Source organism: Vulpes lagopus, chromosome 16, assembly GCF_018345385.1.
Source record: "Vulpes lagopus strain Blue_001 chromosome 16, ASM1834538v1, whole genome shotgun sequence".
In the NCBI taxonomy this organism is placed as follows: Eukaryota; Metazoa; Chordata; class Mammalia; order Carnivora; family Canidae; genus Vulpes; species Vulpes lagopus.
In genome coordinates this window covers 9215884-9230758 of record NC_054839.1, presented here as the reverse complement: position 1 = coordinate 9230758, position 14875 = coordinate 9215884, and the positions used below count along the sequence as shown (strand labels likewise).

The window sequence follows — 14875 nt, the reverse complement described above, 5'->3', positions numbered from 1 at the left end:
TGGGAATTAGGTTCCTCAATCCGGGGTTTAAAATAATGCCTGGCATGATGTAGGCACTTATAAGTAACTATTTGTTGATGAGACTTTCACAAATGCCCATCCCTGGCAAGCCTGTGAACGAGAGGTCCTGAGTGTGTACAGAGTGACCTAGTCTAGTTGGGGAGCAAAGAGTCCCCAGAAAGTGACATCGAAGGATAAGTTCACTACAAATGGGTATTAACCAAATACAGGAGGGTGAATAGGAGGAGACCACATCCAGAGAATGGAACATTGGAAGGAGGAAGGAGAGAGAAGAGGATGAGGAGGAGCTAAAGAGAGATTATGGGGCCAGACAAGGAGTCGGCTTTTTCTATGAGCAGAACGTTTTAGGGAGGGGAGTTAGATGATCATATATGTGTCCAAGCTTTACTTTCTAATATCTCTGCACCATAGGCCAGATTAGAAATTTCAACCCTGGGGTGGTGGTGATGCCAGTGCTGAATGAGGATGGAATTGGGAATGGTTTACAAAAATAGCAACGACAAGAGGGGGCGGGGCTGTAAGCTATTTAGTGGAGGGACAAACTGCTCCTCTGTACCTCAGTACTTCCTGAGGCTATAATTACAACATAATACCATAATTGCTGTCTCTAATCATTCTGTTATCAGTAATAACTTGTGCTCAGTTCACTTGTAGGAAAGCAGGGGACATGATAATAATAACTAGCACCCTTGGCCACATGGGGTGAACAGACATGGATCTGACACCTAATAAGGAAAGAAACTCCAGCAGCGTTTGGGTCATGGGATTTGGATAATTTTCATTTTCTGTGTTAATATCTTGGTGTTCCGCAATGTTTTCCTGTCCTTTGTTTTACGTCTGTGAGAAAAATCTAGAAATAATTACACAGTTTTTCAAATTTCCAAAAACAGCAGTTCAAGTGAGAGTGTTTTCAGACCACTGGTTTTTATTGATAATCGATACAAACTGTGTCCTTACGTTGATGATCTTCACTTTTTCTTTTTGTAGAAATGCAACCAAAGAGATCATTCTTGTTCAGTGAGCATTGTTTTAAAGCAGACAAACCCAAACACAAGCAAACAAAACCAGACTGATAAACATTTTGTTAATCAAGTGCTATGTTCTGTAACTTCCAGAAAGCCTGGCCCTACTTTTTGTGCTCAAAAGGCACTAATTTCCTTTTGCCTATGTTTTGTTAAGCGTCTTCCATAGCTGGGCTCATAGAAGCTGGGCACAATTCCATTAAATCTGAGGAAGGAAGCTCTGGCAAAGTAGAAGCTAAGCCTGAGATGAAGAGATAGGGTAGTGCCTGCAACATTTCTATCTCCCTCCTCTCCCCACCCCGCCCCTACCCCCAGACTGACTCCAACACCCTTGGGTCACCACCCCTTACTTACCAGGACCCTCTGCTCTCTTTCCTGCCCATCCTACAACCCACCCTTACAATCCCAAGGCCACAAATCATACCTACCACTGCCCACCACGCTGGCTTTTAGAGAAAGGCATGAGGGTAGCAGATCAGTAGAAAATGCTCTGTGAGTCATCTGGTAAGAACCAAAGAAACAGACTCCTCAGAGAAGCCCAGTTTGGTCTATGCAACTGACCTTCTCTTTGCATCTTCCTGTAACATCACCATGATACCAGGAGATGAGGAAGAAGCAAAAGGCATAAAAGCTTCCTGTCTAGAGATCTGTTATAAGCGTCCCTAGGATTTCATGAAAGAAGTTTCCAAAATGATACCATTAGAGGTTCTATCTTTGGTGGTGAAGTTCCAGCCAAACCAACCTTCCTGCAAGGAACTATACATTCTGCACCAATTACTTAAAAAAAAAAAAAAAAAAATCGCTACCTGAAGGTTTGAATAGTGGGAAAGCATTCCTGAAAAATAAAGAAAATGGAATCTTTTCTAGATTATGTGGAGTCCTCCTTTTAGTGAGCTCTGTTGCTTTAAATTCCACAAAGGACAGGAATCCTCTTTACTATTTTCTCTCCATAGACTTAGAGTGGCCATGGCTCTTGTGGCAATCATTCTTCTGTTATTTCTTATGGCCTTAGAGGTTTTTGGCATTCAGTATTTCTATGATAGGTTTTATGTAATCATTTTTTGTAACTTATGAGAATTATTCTCATTTCTAATATTTTTAAATAAGTGAATAGGCAGAGATATTAACTAGTTAACATCAAACTGGTCACCTGGCGGTGGGTTGCATATCTTGGGTGATTACCGCTGTGGGCACAACTCAGCCTGGCACCTGCATCGAATACCTCCTCTACCACCTGTGGTCTGACTCATCAAGATCTTGCTTTTGTATAGATCTTCAGATTCCTCAAATGCCCTTGGTTGCAATTTGAACTGTTCTCTGTTTTCTTCCCCAAAGGAATTGGTGTAGATTTGAAAATTGGTTTTTCCTGAGACTGATTAGAAGTTAGTGACCACTAATTATAATTGATTGTGGTGATGAATGCACAGCTTTATTGAGATGAAATTCACACACTATACAATTCACCTGCTTAAAATGTTCAATTCAGTAGCTTGTCTCATATTCACAAAATTGTGAGTTCATCAGCTCAGTCATTTATAGAATATTATTATTACACTAAAAAGAAACACCATCATCCCCAGCCTCCTCCTCCCTCCCAGCCCAAGGTAACCCACTAATCTGATTTCTGTCACTAGAGACTTGCCTATTTTACGTTTCATATAAGTGGAATCATGTGATTATGCTCTTTCATGACTGGCTTCATTCATTTAGCATAATGCTTTCAAGGCTTATCCATGTTGTGGTATGGGTCAGTGCTTCATTTATTTTTATTGCCCCAAAATATTCCTTTGCATGGATATTACTACATTTTATTTATTTTATTTATCCATTCAGCAGTTGAGGGGCATTTGGGTTGTTTCTCCTTTTTGGCTATTGTCAATAATGGTCCTATGAACATTTGTGTGGACATATGTCTTTATTGCTCTTAGATGTATACCTAGGAGTGAAATTTCTTGATCATATGGTAACTATAAATGTTTGAGGAACTATTTCCCAAAGCGACTGGACCATTTTGCATTGCTGTCAGAATGGTATGAGGGTTCCATTTTCTCCACATCCTCAACAATCCTTATTATTATCTATCTTTTTTATTAGAGCTTGCTAGGTATGACATATTATCTTGTGGTTTTGATTTGCCTTTCCATGATGACTAATGATGCTGAGCATCTTTTCATGTGTTTATTGACCATTTCTACACCGTCTTTGGAGAAGTGACTCTTCAGATATTTTGCCCGTTTTTTAATTGAATTCCTTTTTTGTTCTTCTAAAGCATTATTGTAAAATAAATTTCTAATAAGACACATGGCCAGTGATTGTGGCTGTAGGTGTATAGTAGTTATAAAATAAATATTTGTTGAATGAAGCCATGTGAAAACACTTGCTACATTTTTTAGTGCTTTCATTGTATCTAGTGGATTGTTGATGTTTCTTTCTCCTCCCTCTTTTCTTAGGAGCCCATCTTGCAGCTCTCAAGTTTCTGTAGAATGCTGTAAACAATTTTCACAGCTGGTTTTCAAGTAATAGAAAGAATTGCACCTTCTTCTTCGTAATAGAACTGTGATAGTTGCGTTCAATGCCTAACGTTGCAGAAGCAGAAAGGGCAAATGATTCTGGAAATGGTGAGCACAGATCTGAGAGAAAGTCTCCTGAAGAGAATCTACAAGGTGCTGTCCAGTCTTTCTGTACTCGTGCCTCGGGGACACCTTTGGGTCCCAAAGGAGATGGTCATTATCCGTGGAGCTGTCCAGTGACCCATACTCGGGAGAAAATTTATGCCATCTGTTCAGACTATGCCTTCCTCAACCAGGCAACCTCAATCTATAAAACTCCAAATTCAACCCGCTCTTCTTGCCTCCCTGATAGTACCTCTTTATCTGCTGGAAATAATCCATCAAGATACATTGGTATCCCAACAAGTACATCGGAAATCATCTACAATGAAGAAAATAGCTTGGAAAACTTATCCAATAGCTTGGGCAAGCTACCTCTCGCATGGGAAATTGATAAATCTGAATTTGATGGAGTGACCACAAATTTGAAACACAAATCAGGTGAGGAAGGAGGCTTGAATTTTATATGTGAAAATAATAAAAAAATAATATATTTTGTTTAAGCTTGCCATTAAACATGGTTTCCTTTTATAAGGCTGAACAAGGAACATTGCTATCGTGTTGTCCATCATTTTAGTTAAAAAATGACTTTGGGCAGAGGACATTTAGTTCATTAATGGGTTACCACTGGAAACCTGAGCATTTTGAGAGCTTTGAAAAACCTAAAACGGCTGTAAGATACGGGTATTGCAGATAAGTGTACAGAAGCTCAGAAATGGTTAATGGGGTGGCTAGAATAACATAGTACTCTTTTGTAGTTTTGCAGAGACATGAATTCATCTTTCCCAATTAAATGCTTACTTTTCTTTTCTACGATATAACATTGTGGCTTTTTCATGTTAAAATTTTTTGAGCACCCAAAAAGGTCTCTGGGTACCACTGAGTAGGTTGTGTACTGCACAATTTAAGAGGGTGCTATTCACCTAGGGTGCAGTACACAGCCTTTGCAATTGTGGTGTGGTGGCCTTCTGGTAGAAACTACTGCTTTTCACTTCTTTCTTTTGGACTCACAGTAATACAGGATTTTTATGTGGTAGGTACTCTTATCCTCATTTTGTAGATAAGGAAACTGAGGCTCAGAGGAGATAAGTTGTTTGTGGAAAGTTGATAGCTAATAAGAGGTAGAACTGGGATTCGTATTTTACTTCTAGGCTTCTTTGACCATTTTGTAAAACCTCCACACTTCTTGTTCATTTGCCAAATCAACTTGTTTCACAGAATATTATGTTACTTTGTAATTCTTGGTGTCTTGGGGGTTTCACTTTGTGTCTGTTTTTATGGGTGATTGGTCTATAAATTTTTTGTAATATCTTTTTTCAAATGTTGGCATTAGGGCCATGCAGGTCTCCTAAGACAAGTTTAGAAGTTATCTTTCCTGTTTTCTGTGGGGTTTTCAGAGGGGTATTAAAAATCTCGAATAGTGATTATTAACTTGTCTTGTTTCCCATTAATTCTGTTGAATTTTAGCCTGTCCATTTCATCTAAGTTGTCAATTTTATTGGCGTAAAGTTATCTCGGATAAAAAAGGACTATTAATCTAATACCTACAGGGTCTTTAGTAATAACTCCTCTTTCATTCCTGATACTGATTATGTTATGTTCTCTCTCTCTTTTTCTGGTTAGGGCTTTATCAGTTTTGTTCATTTTCAAATAAAGCTTTTAGCTTTGTTAATTTTCTCAATTGTTTGTTTTTCTATTGATTTCTGTTTTTTTTAAATTATTTTTCTTCCTTCTACTCATGTTTAGTTTACTTTGTTTTTCATTTTTCAGCTTTTTGATTTAAGACTTTTCAACTATGAGCATTAGTAGAAGTGCTTTAAATTGTACTATGAGTACTGTTTTAGCCACAGCCCACAACTATTGATACACTTTATTTGTATGATCATTTAAAGTGAAGTATTTTCTAATTTCCCTTGTGATTTTTTTTTGATATAGGTATTACTATTTAGAACTGTGCTGCTTAATTTCGAAATATTTTGGGGCTTTTGCTAAAAGTTGATTTCTAATTTAATTCCATTGTGGACAAAGGACATATGGTCTCGGTCTTTTTGAAGGGGCTGAGACTTTTATGTTTTATGTATGTTTTATGACTCAACATACAGTCCATGTTGGTGAATGTACCACATACATTTGAAAAGAATGCTCATTCTGTAGTTGTTGGGTGTAGTGTTCTATGAATACTTACTGGGTCAATGTGCTTGAGAGTGTTGTTCACATCTTCTGTGTTGCTACTTAATTTTTGTCTTGTTCTATCAGTTGCTGAAAATGGGGTGTTAAGAATTAACTATGATTTTCATCTTTTCTGCATTTAATTCTGTTGATTTTTGCTTGTACGTAATTTGAAACTCTATTATTAGGTGCACACACAATTATGATTTTTTATTTCCTTTTGTTGCATTGACCTTATTATCATTTTATCATGAAATGTCCCTCATTATTCTTGGTAATATCGCTTGTTCTGAAAGCAACTTTGTTTTTTTTTTTTTTTTTTAATTTTTTTTTTTGAAAGCAACTTTGATATGATCTAGCTACTCCAGCTTTTTTTTTTTTTTTTTTAAGATTTATTTATTTATTTATTTATTTATTTATTTATTCATGAGAGACACAGAGAGAAGGCAGAAACATAGGCAGAGGGAGCCTGCACAGGGAGCCTGATGTGGGACTCAATCCCAGAACCCCGGGATCACACCCCCGGATCATACCTGGAGCCAAAGGCAGAGGTCCAACTGCTGAGCCACCCAGGTGTCCCTCCAGCTTTCTTTTGAACAGTGTTTGTGTGGTATATCCTTTTTCATCCATTTATTTTCAACTTGTATCTTTTTATATTTAAAGTCTCTCTCTCTCTTCTACTCAGCCATAAAAGAGATGGGATTTTGGCATTTGGTACAACATGGATGGACCTATCATACTAAGTGAAATAAGACTGGGAAAGACAAATACCATATGATTTCACTTAAACATGGAATCGAAAACTCAAAACTAATGAATAAACCAACAAAATGCAGATTCAGACCTTTAAATACAGGGAACAAACTGATGGTTGCCAAAGGTTAGGGGGGTTGGAGGATGGGCAAAGTGGGTGAAGAGGAGTGAGAGATACAGGCTTCCAGTTATGGAATGAATACCTATGAGAATACAAGGTACAGCACAGGGAATATAGCTAGTGATTCTGTAATAGTGTGACAGATGATAGCCACTTCTGAGATGAGCATAACTTCTAAAATCATTGAATCACTATGTTGTACATCCAAAACTAATGTACCATTGTGTGTCAACTCCACTCAAAAAAGAAAAGACTTAAAAAAAAAAGAAAAAGAAAAGGCATGATTCGTCTTCCTTTTGATAAAAATCTTATAACTGAAAAAAAGTAAAGCACATCTCTTAAAGATAGCTTTTAAGAGTATTCAGTGAATTATTTGTTTCAGGTATTGTTTCTTTGAGTTCTGGAATTTACATTTTTAAAATAGTTTTTGTTTCCTATCTTGGAAATGGTATCTTTTCATTTGTGACTGGAATATTGTATCTATCTCATAAAGCATAGTTATAATATCCACTTTAAAATCCTTATCTGCTAATTTAAAAATCTGGGCCATCTCAGAGTTGGTCTTATCTTTTTTCATGAAAAGGTGTCATATTTTTCAGTTTCCTAACATATTCAGTAATTTTGGATCATATCTAAGATATTGGAAATGTGGTGATTTTGGATTCTGGTATATTCCTCCAAAGAGTGTTTTAAGCTCATTCATTTGTTTGTCTTTAATTTTAGCAGTAGTGAATTTGGTTTGACTGAAACTGTAAATTTTGTGTCTTGAGGACATTTCAAATCTCCATCCAATTTTTTAAGCCTTAGTTGTGCTGTTTGGGGTCTGCTCGGTGCATGCACGGTTTGGGGATCGGCCTAAGATTTGGTCCAAATTTGTACACAAAATTTGAGTCTCCTCTTTTCTGGTTCTTTTATTTCTGGGGTCCCCACCCAGTTCACTTTCAAGTGGCAATAATTGTCCAAAACTCTGTCCCTCAAGTAAAAAAGACAGCAGATATTTGCTATCCTCAGATCTTTCTCTAACAGCCAGTGTGGTGAATCGAGGTAGGAGTGTATATATGTTTCTTTGGTGTTGGGGCTATATGGGTATGTTATGGGTAGGGTGAGGAATGGAAGAAGGAATATGACAATGACAAGGGAAGGTAGACAAAGGTTCCTGGAGTTGATGGGATGGAGAGACAAGAGTGTTTAGGTGTTGGTATGTTATGTTCCCCTCTCAGACTTACCTTCCACTTTGCCAGAGCTTCCCTCTCTGGAATTTTTTTTTTAAATGTTTGTTTGTTTGTTTGTTTATTTATTTATTTAATATTTTATTTATTTATTCAGAGAACACACACACACACACACACACACACACAGAGAGAGGTAGAGACACAGGCAGAGGGAGAAGCAGGCTCCCTGCAGGGAGCCCGACGTAGGATTCCATCCTGGGTCTCCAGGATCATGCTCTGGGCTGAAGGTGGCGGTAAACCACCTGGTTTGCCCCCCTCTCTGGAATTGAATGGAATTTTGTCTGTGAGACCAGCTCTCTTTGTGGCAATGTAGGGATTTCATGAAGGCTGCTTATTTAGAGCACATGGTTATTTAGCCCAGGGAGAACATGGGAGTAAAGCAGAAGGGGACAGAAGACAGGCTCAGGGAAGCCTTAGAGGAAAAGAATGTGGACATTTCATGATAAAATGATAAAAAGTATCCAGACCACTCTGGGGGCTGTTGGGGTCCCAGATTACCACACTTCATTAACCTATTAGGATTTTAAGTGGCTAGGAAAGCTACATAGGACATTAAGGTATTATTGGGTGGTGAAGACATGGGAAGAAATGTTGGAAAGTAGTTTTTCCATCTTTTTAATCTCTAAGATTTATTTTATTGGTGAAAGAAACTTATCAGAATGAGATTTAACTCACTTTTGCCAGTGGTTGTTCAGCTCTGTAGAAATTTTGTGTTCTCTGTGAAGACTTAGAATAGCTAGAGGGATTGGGGAAATCTTGTTTCTGGATATTACAGTTTTTGTCATTATGACATCTTATAAAAATCAGAAAAATCCCCTGTGTCACAAGAGTGCTGAGTTCCAGCTGGCTTTGGTTTTATTGTAGAGCATCTGAATGAATGAAGCAAGCCCCTTTGCATGTCTGTTTTCTAGGCATACAGCTACACAATCTATGTTTTATAATTCTGAATAGCTCATAAGAATAAAATATTAGCTTTTGTTTCTATAACAGATTTGATTATTTCATTAAAAATGTAGTATGTGTGAACATGATTAAGTATTTGAGCATAACTCTCTGAAATGTTAATGGTATTTTAGTGATATGAAACTGGGATGTTATTTATTAATACATATTTTAAAGTTTTTATTTAGGGCAGCCCAGGTGGCACCGTGTTTTGGCGCCACCATCAGCTCAGGGTGTGATCCTGGAGATGTGGGATCAAGTCCCACGTTGGGCTCCCTGCATGGAGCCTGCTTCTCCCTCTACCCGTGTCTCTGCCTCTCTCTCTCTGTGTCTCTCATGAATAAATAAATATTTTAAAAAAAGTTTTTATTTAGATTCCAGTTAATTAACATACAATGTTATATTAGTTTCAGGTGTACAATATAGTAATTTAGCACTTCCATATATTATCCAGCGCTCATCACAAGTGCACTCCTGAATCCTCATCACCTATTTCACCCATCCCTCCCACCTACCTCCCCTCTGGTGATCATTAGTTTGTTCTCTAGAGTTAAGATTTTAATTAAATAACTTGTCTGAGTAATCCATTAGCAGCATTCAGAAATAAAAAAGTGTTAAAATTAGACAATTCAAAATCTGATTCTTTTTATCGAGCTCCCAATTCCTCTCCCCCTTAGGTAATTACTTTATTTGCCTTATGTGTCTTTCAAAGAGATTGATGTATGTGTGTATGCGTGCATGCACGTTTGTGTGCATTCACCTATAAGCGCAGACTCACCACAGAAAGGAGACTTTGTTTTCTATTCTAGTTCCTGGTGCTAAAGTTGCATTTTAATAATGTGCATGTGAGAATCATTCTTAATCCATTTTGTGGTCTCTGTAAGGCTTGGAGATATTTTTAAAAATCACATCATTGCATTATTGGATCTAGTGCTTTTACTTTCTTAACAGAGTTAGATTAATGTGATTTTATTGTTTTATAGAAAGGATTCATTTTCTGGAAAGTGGTCTAGTTAAATATTTTCCTGTTGGTAATTTGATTTTCCACACCAAAGATTCTGTGATTGAGTCTTTTACTATCTAAGCAACTTGATCGGGAATTGGAATATAAGAATCTGATAGAAACTAACACTCGTGGTTGCCTAAAGTTGTTTTTATTCTCTCTCTTCAAGCCAGGGGAGTACTTCTGAAAAAAAAAATTTCTTTAATATATTTGCAAGTATTTTGAGAGCTAGTGGTATTGCCTTTTTTGTTTTTAAAAAGACTTTATTTATTTATTCACAAGAGATACAGAGAGGCAGAGACCTAGACAGAGGGAGAAGCAGGCTCCCCAAGGGGAGCCCAACACCCTGGGATCCTGGATCCCAGGATCAAGACCTGAGCTGAAGGCAGGCACTCTTAACCTTTGAACCACCCAGGTGTCCCTAGTGGCATGGCTTTTTAATTTTGTTTCATAATTAGTTGTTTTGCCGTGGCAGTTTATTTCATCTTGAGCATTTTGCTTATTTTATATTCTTATATTCTAGGCAATGTAAAGAAACAAATTTCCAAGAAAAAAACTTCAGATAAAAAAGGAAGACACCAGAGGGAGTGGCCTCAGTATTCTCCTCTTGAAGATATTAAACAACGGAAAGTATTAGATCTCAGAAGATGGTAATCTCTAAAAATTGGCTTTTTTCCTTAACCACACAATACCATTGTCATACTTAATAAAATTAGCTATTTCCATAGTATCTGATTCCCAGGCTAAATTTAGATTTCCCGGATTTTTCTGAAGTATCTTCATGTCTGATTGTTCATAGTGGGACCCAACCGTTAACTACACCTTGTGTTTACTTGTTGTGGCCTATACATCTCTCTTAATCTAGAATGGTCTCTACCTCACTCTCCTCACTGTTTTGTTTTTGTTTTTAATTCTAGGAGATTGACTTCTTAAAGAGACTTGGCCAGATGTCTTGTAGGATGTTCTACCTTCTGGATTTGTCTAATTTTTTTCCCTTGATAGTTGTCTAAATTATTTCTATAACCTCAGCATTTCCTGAAAGCTGGAAATTAGATGTAAAGAATTGGTTTAGATTCTGGTTGAACATTTTAGGCAAGAATACTGCTTGAGTGTTCCTGTGTCCTTCATATTGGATCACATCAGGAGGTACATAGTATCTGGTCATCCCGTTTTAGATTCTAAGAGTAATTACTGGATTTAGATGCTGAAAGCATAGCCTACCTTGTCAAGGTTTTTTTGTTCCCATTCTACAGCCATCATGTAATCAGTGGGATGACAGTGGCATCAGGCTAATGTCCTGTCCCCATCAACTTTTCACCTACTGGTCTTAGACCCATTGACAATTGTCCGAATTTTTATTGCAAAATGGTGATATTTCAAATTTCTATAATTTCTTCTCCTCTAATTAGCTGATATTCTTCTGATAAGAGCTTTCACTCATCAGCTGGGGCTATTTGGTTACCTTAGAATATATTTCCTTTTCTAAACAAAAAAAATGTTTAATTAATAATAGCTTTTAAATATTACTAGTCTATGATTTGAGGTTTTAAAAATTATTTGTATGAGGTTTAAAAATGTTAGATTTTATCATTTATTTAATAAATATTGCACCCTTTACTATGGGCTGAGAATATGAAGATATACAAAACATGGTCTTTTTTTTTCAAGGTTTAAAATCTAGGTGAGAAATGGGAACAAAGCAGAAAAATACAAAATACCTCAGGCAATTTGTCAGATGATGGGTATGAGAGGAAATAATGAGGGGCTCAGTCTTAAGAGAGGATTCATTGAGGAGCTAAGTCTTAAGAGAAGAAATCCGAAGGGATGGATGGTACAAAGGTCTTTGAATGGATGGTAGGAAAGTATCTTGCTTGTTGGTGATGAAGATTAGCTAAACTTATCTGAGTGAAGCTCAGAGAAGCTAATAAACTTGTCCAACATCACATGGTGATGTACTGAAACTGAAGAAAGCCAGACTCCAAGTTCATATTCTTTCTTTGTAACACCTGTCATGATCTATATCTTGGACAATGCTATATCTAAGCATTTAGCTTTTTTTTTTTTCTCTGCTGTAGAGAGAAGACATTGATTATTTCTTAATAAAAGATTTTTTTCAAAGATAAACTGGTAGTAATAAGTACGTAGAGTGTGTTGGAGAAAGATACTGGAATCAAAAACAATTTTTTTTAATGTTTATTAATAATGGGCTTTGCTCATTTTTGCTTTGAATCTCTTAGATTTAAGATATGTTTTAACAACAAATCTGGATAATTGTATTTTAGTAGTTTAACATGTGATGCCATAAAGGCTTGGATGAAGAAGGGTAGACAGGAGAAATAATCTTAGGGGGAAAATTACCAGGATGACAAGCTCATTTCTCACTGAGAATATATTACAAGATTAGGGTTGGGGTGGAAACACCCATAAAAAATAGTAGAAAGTTGGTTAAAGTTGTAGGCCTGCCTGTCATGAGTAAGACCAGTAAAACAAGTTTGAAATGATGAAAAAATCTTAAGGGTACCTAGGATTGATCCTAAGGCTTTGTGAAGAAGTGTTTAAGATGGAAGGTTGAGAGATTTAAGCATGACCAGAAAAAGGTCTTTTTACTGCAGTCCTGCTCTCTGTTGGTAGGTAGACATTCCTTTGTCCTTCAAGGTTCTTCTAGCTGGACTTAGGATCAAATTGATATGAGACTGATTAACAGGAGAAAATCAAATTTAATAATGTATATAGAGGAAATCCACACAGACATGGAAATTCCAATGACAATGAGGTAACATGAAGCTTATGTGAGCTGAGGAGAGGATAGTAGTCAGATTTAAAGGAGAGGAAGGTCATTAGCCAGGAGGTGAAAGGAAATGTTTTGAAAATCAGAGTTTGCCCTGTTAGGCAGATAAATTTCTTAGTAAAGAGGAGTCTCTGTCAATAGCTCTCTTTCTGGTAAAGCAGGCAGTAGAGGGGGAAGTGAAGAGTTTTTTTCTAAATCTGCTGGGTTTGCATTGCTTTTGACTCAAAATAATGTTCATGAGAAAGTGGTCCATCTTGGGGCAGCCTGCCCTTGGCCCTATACCTCAAACCCATGGAAATAATAACAAGAAAATTAAAAAATAAGGAAAAACTCTATCTTCCCTTAAACAAAGAAATATCAAGATAGGCTATTGAATAGAAACATAAGCTTTAATCCAAGGTTATCAAATCCTGTGCACTCTGGACCAACAGAGAGAGGACACCAAGGTCTGCACAGACTACTGTTGGCCTCGAACAGTGCAGGTTTTCCTGATGTTCGTGTGGCAGTCCTGAAACCATCTGGTGACCCTTTGGTTAGATTTAGGGGTGTGAGAAGCTGTATGAGTGGAAAAACATCAGAGTTCTTGTTGGAGATCCAGTTCACACTACAGGAATGCAGGTAGAGGTTGCAAAAGGAGATATCCTGCTGATCTGATTGCCACTCCGTTATCTTATCCTGTAATTTCCAGCCCAGGACAGTGCCACTGGTGAATTGCTGGGAAGGCAGTGATGGCAAGAGTGGAACATAGGCCACACACTTCCTGATTTCAAAACATTACAGAGCTACGTAATCAAAACAGTTGATACTGGCATAAAGACAAATATGTAGACAAATTGGGCAGAATAGAAAGCCCAGAAATAGACACTCATATAAATGGGCAAATGATCTTCAGTAAGGGTGGCAAGACCACATAATAGAGGAAGGACTGTCTTCAGCAAATGGTGTTGGGAAAAGTGGATACCATCTGCAAAAAGAATGAATTTAACCCTTACTATTCATCATACACAAAAATGAACTCAAAATAGATTAAAGACATAAATGCAAAGACCTAATACTATAAAACTCCTAGAAGAAAATAGTATGGAAGTTTCTCAAAAAATTAAAAATGGATTGTATGTTATAGGCTGAATGTTTGTCTTCCCTCAATTCATATATTGAAATCCTAACCCCCAAGGTGATGGTATAAGGAGATGGGGCCTTCAGAGGTGATTGGGTCATGAGGGTGGAGCCCCAGTAAATGAGATTAGTGCCTTATAAGAAGAGACAGGAAGAGGGAGCTTGCTTCCTCCTCTCTCTGTTCCATGATGTGAGGACACAATGAGAGGATGGTCATATGCTAAACAGGAGGCAGTTTCTCACCAGATATTAGATTTGCTGGCACCTTGACCTTGGACTTTTCAGCCTCTAGAACTATGAGAAATAAATGTTTGTTGTTGAAGCTACCAAGTCTGTTGTAATTTGCTATGCAGCCTGAACTAAGACACCATATGATCCAGGAATTCCACTCTGGTTATCCGGATCCAAAAGAATTGAAAGAAGAATCTTGAAGAGATATTTGCATACTATGTTCATTGAAGCATTATTTATAATAGCTGAGAGGGGGAAGCAACCCAAGTATCCATCATAGATAAAGGAATAAAGAAAATGTGCTATATACATACAAAGGAATGTTTTTAGTCTTAATATAGAAGGAATTCTGACACATGAGGACACTATGCTAGATGAAATAAGCCAGACACAGAGACCAATAATATGTGATTCCACTTATAAGAGGTGATTAATAGTTGTAAAATCATAGAGACAGAATGTACAATGGTGGTTGCCAGTGACAAAAAGTTAAATATTGTATGATTCCATTTATATGAAGTATAAAGTAGTGAAACTCATAAAAATGGAAAGTAGAATGGTGGTTGTCAGAGGCTGGGTTGTCCAGTGGGTGTAAAGTTTCAGTCTTGAAAAATGAAAAATTTCAAGAGATCTCTTTCACCACAATGTGAATATAGCTAACATTACTCAACTGTACCCTTAAAAATGGTTAAGATGGTAAACTTTTTTTTTACCAGAATTATAAAAAAACTCACCCAAAATCAAAGGCAGATTTAATGATGCGGTGTCAAAGATAGCAAACAGCTCTATTCAAGGATGAGTAAAAGTCATAGAGGAAGCAACTTGATATATGTGTATAAAAGTGGCAAATAAGAAAAAACAGGGACAA

General features: G+C 37.1%; 1 protein-coding gene across 4 annotated transcripts in view; it reads left to right on the top strand.

The window, feature by feature from the left end:
- BIVM (basic, immunoglobulin-like variable motif containing) overlaps window positions 1–14875 on the top strand; it is a 39255-nt gene that overhangs the window by 2020 nt on the left and 22360 nt on the right. For all 4 annotated transcript variants that reach the window (XM_041730960.1, XM_041730959.1, XM_041730961.1 and 1 more), the window contains exons 2-3: window positions 3494–4093; window positions 10396–10522. In XM_041730960.1, coding sequence (XP_041586894.1) covers window positions 3616–4093; window positions 10396–10522 — 605 coding nt within the window. In that variant the 5' untranslated portion in view covers window positions 3494–3615. The remainder of the gene's footprint in view (window positions 1–3493; window positions 4094–10395; window positions 10523–14875) is intronic.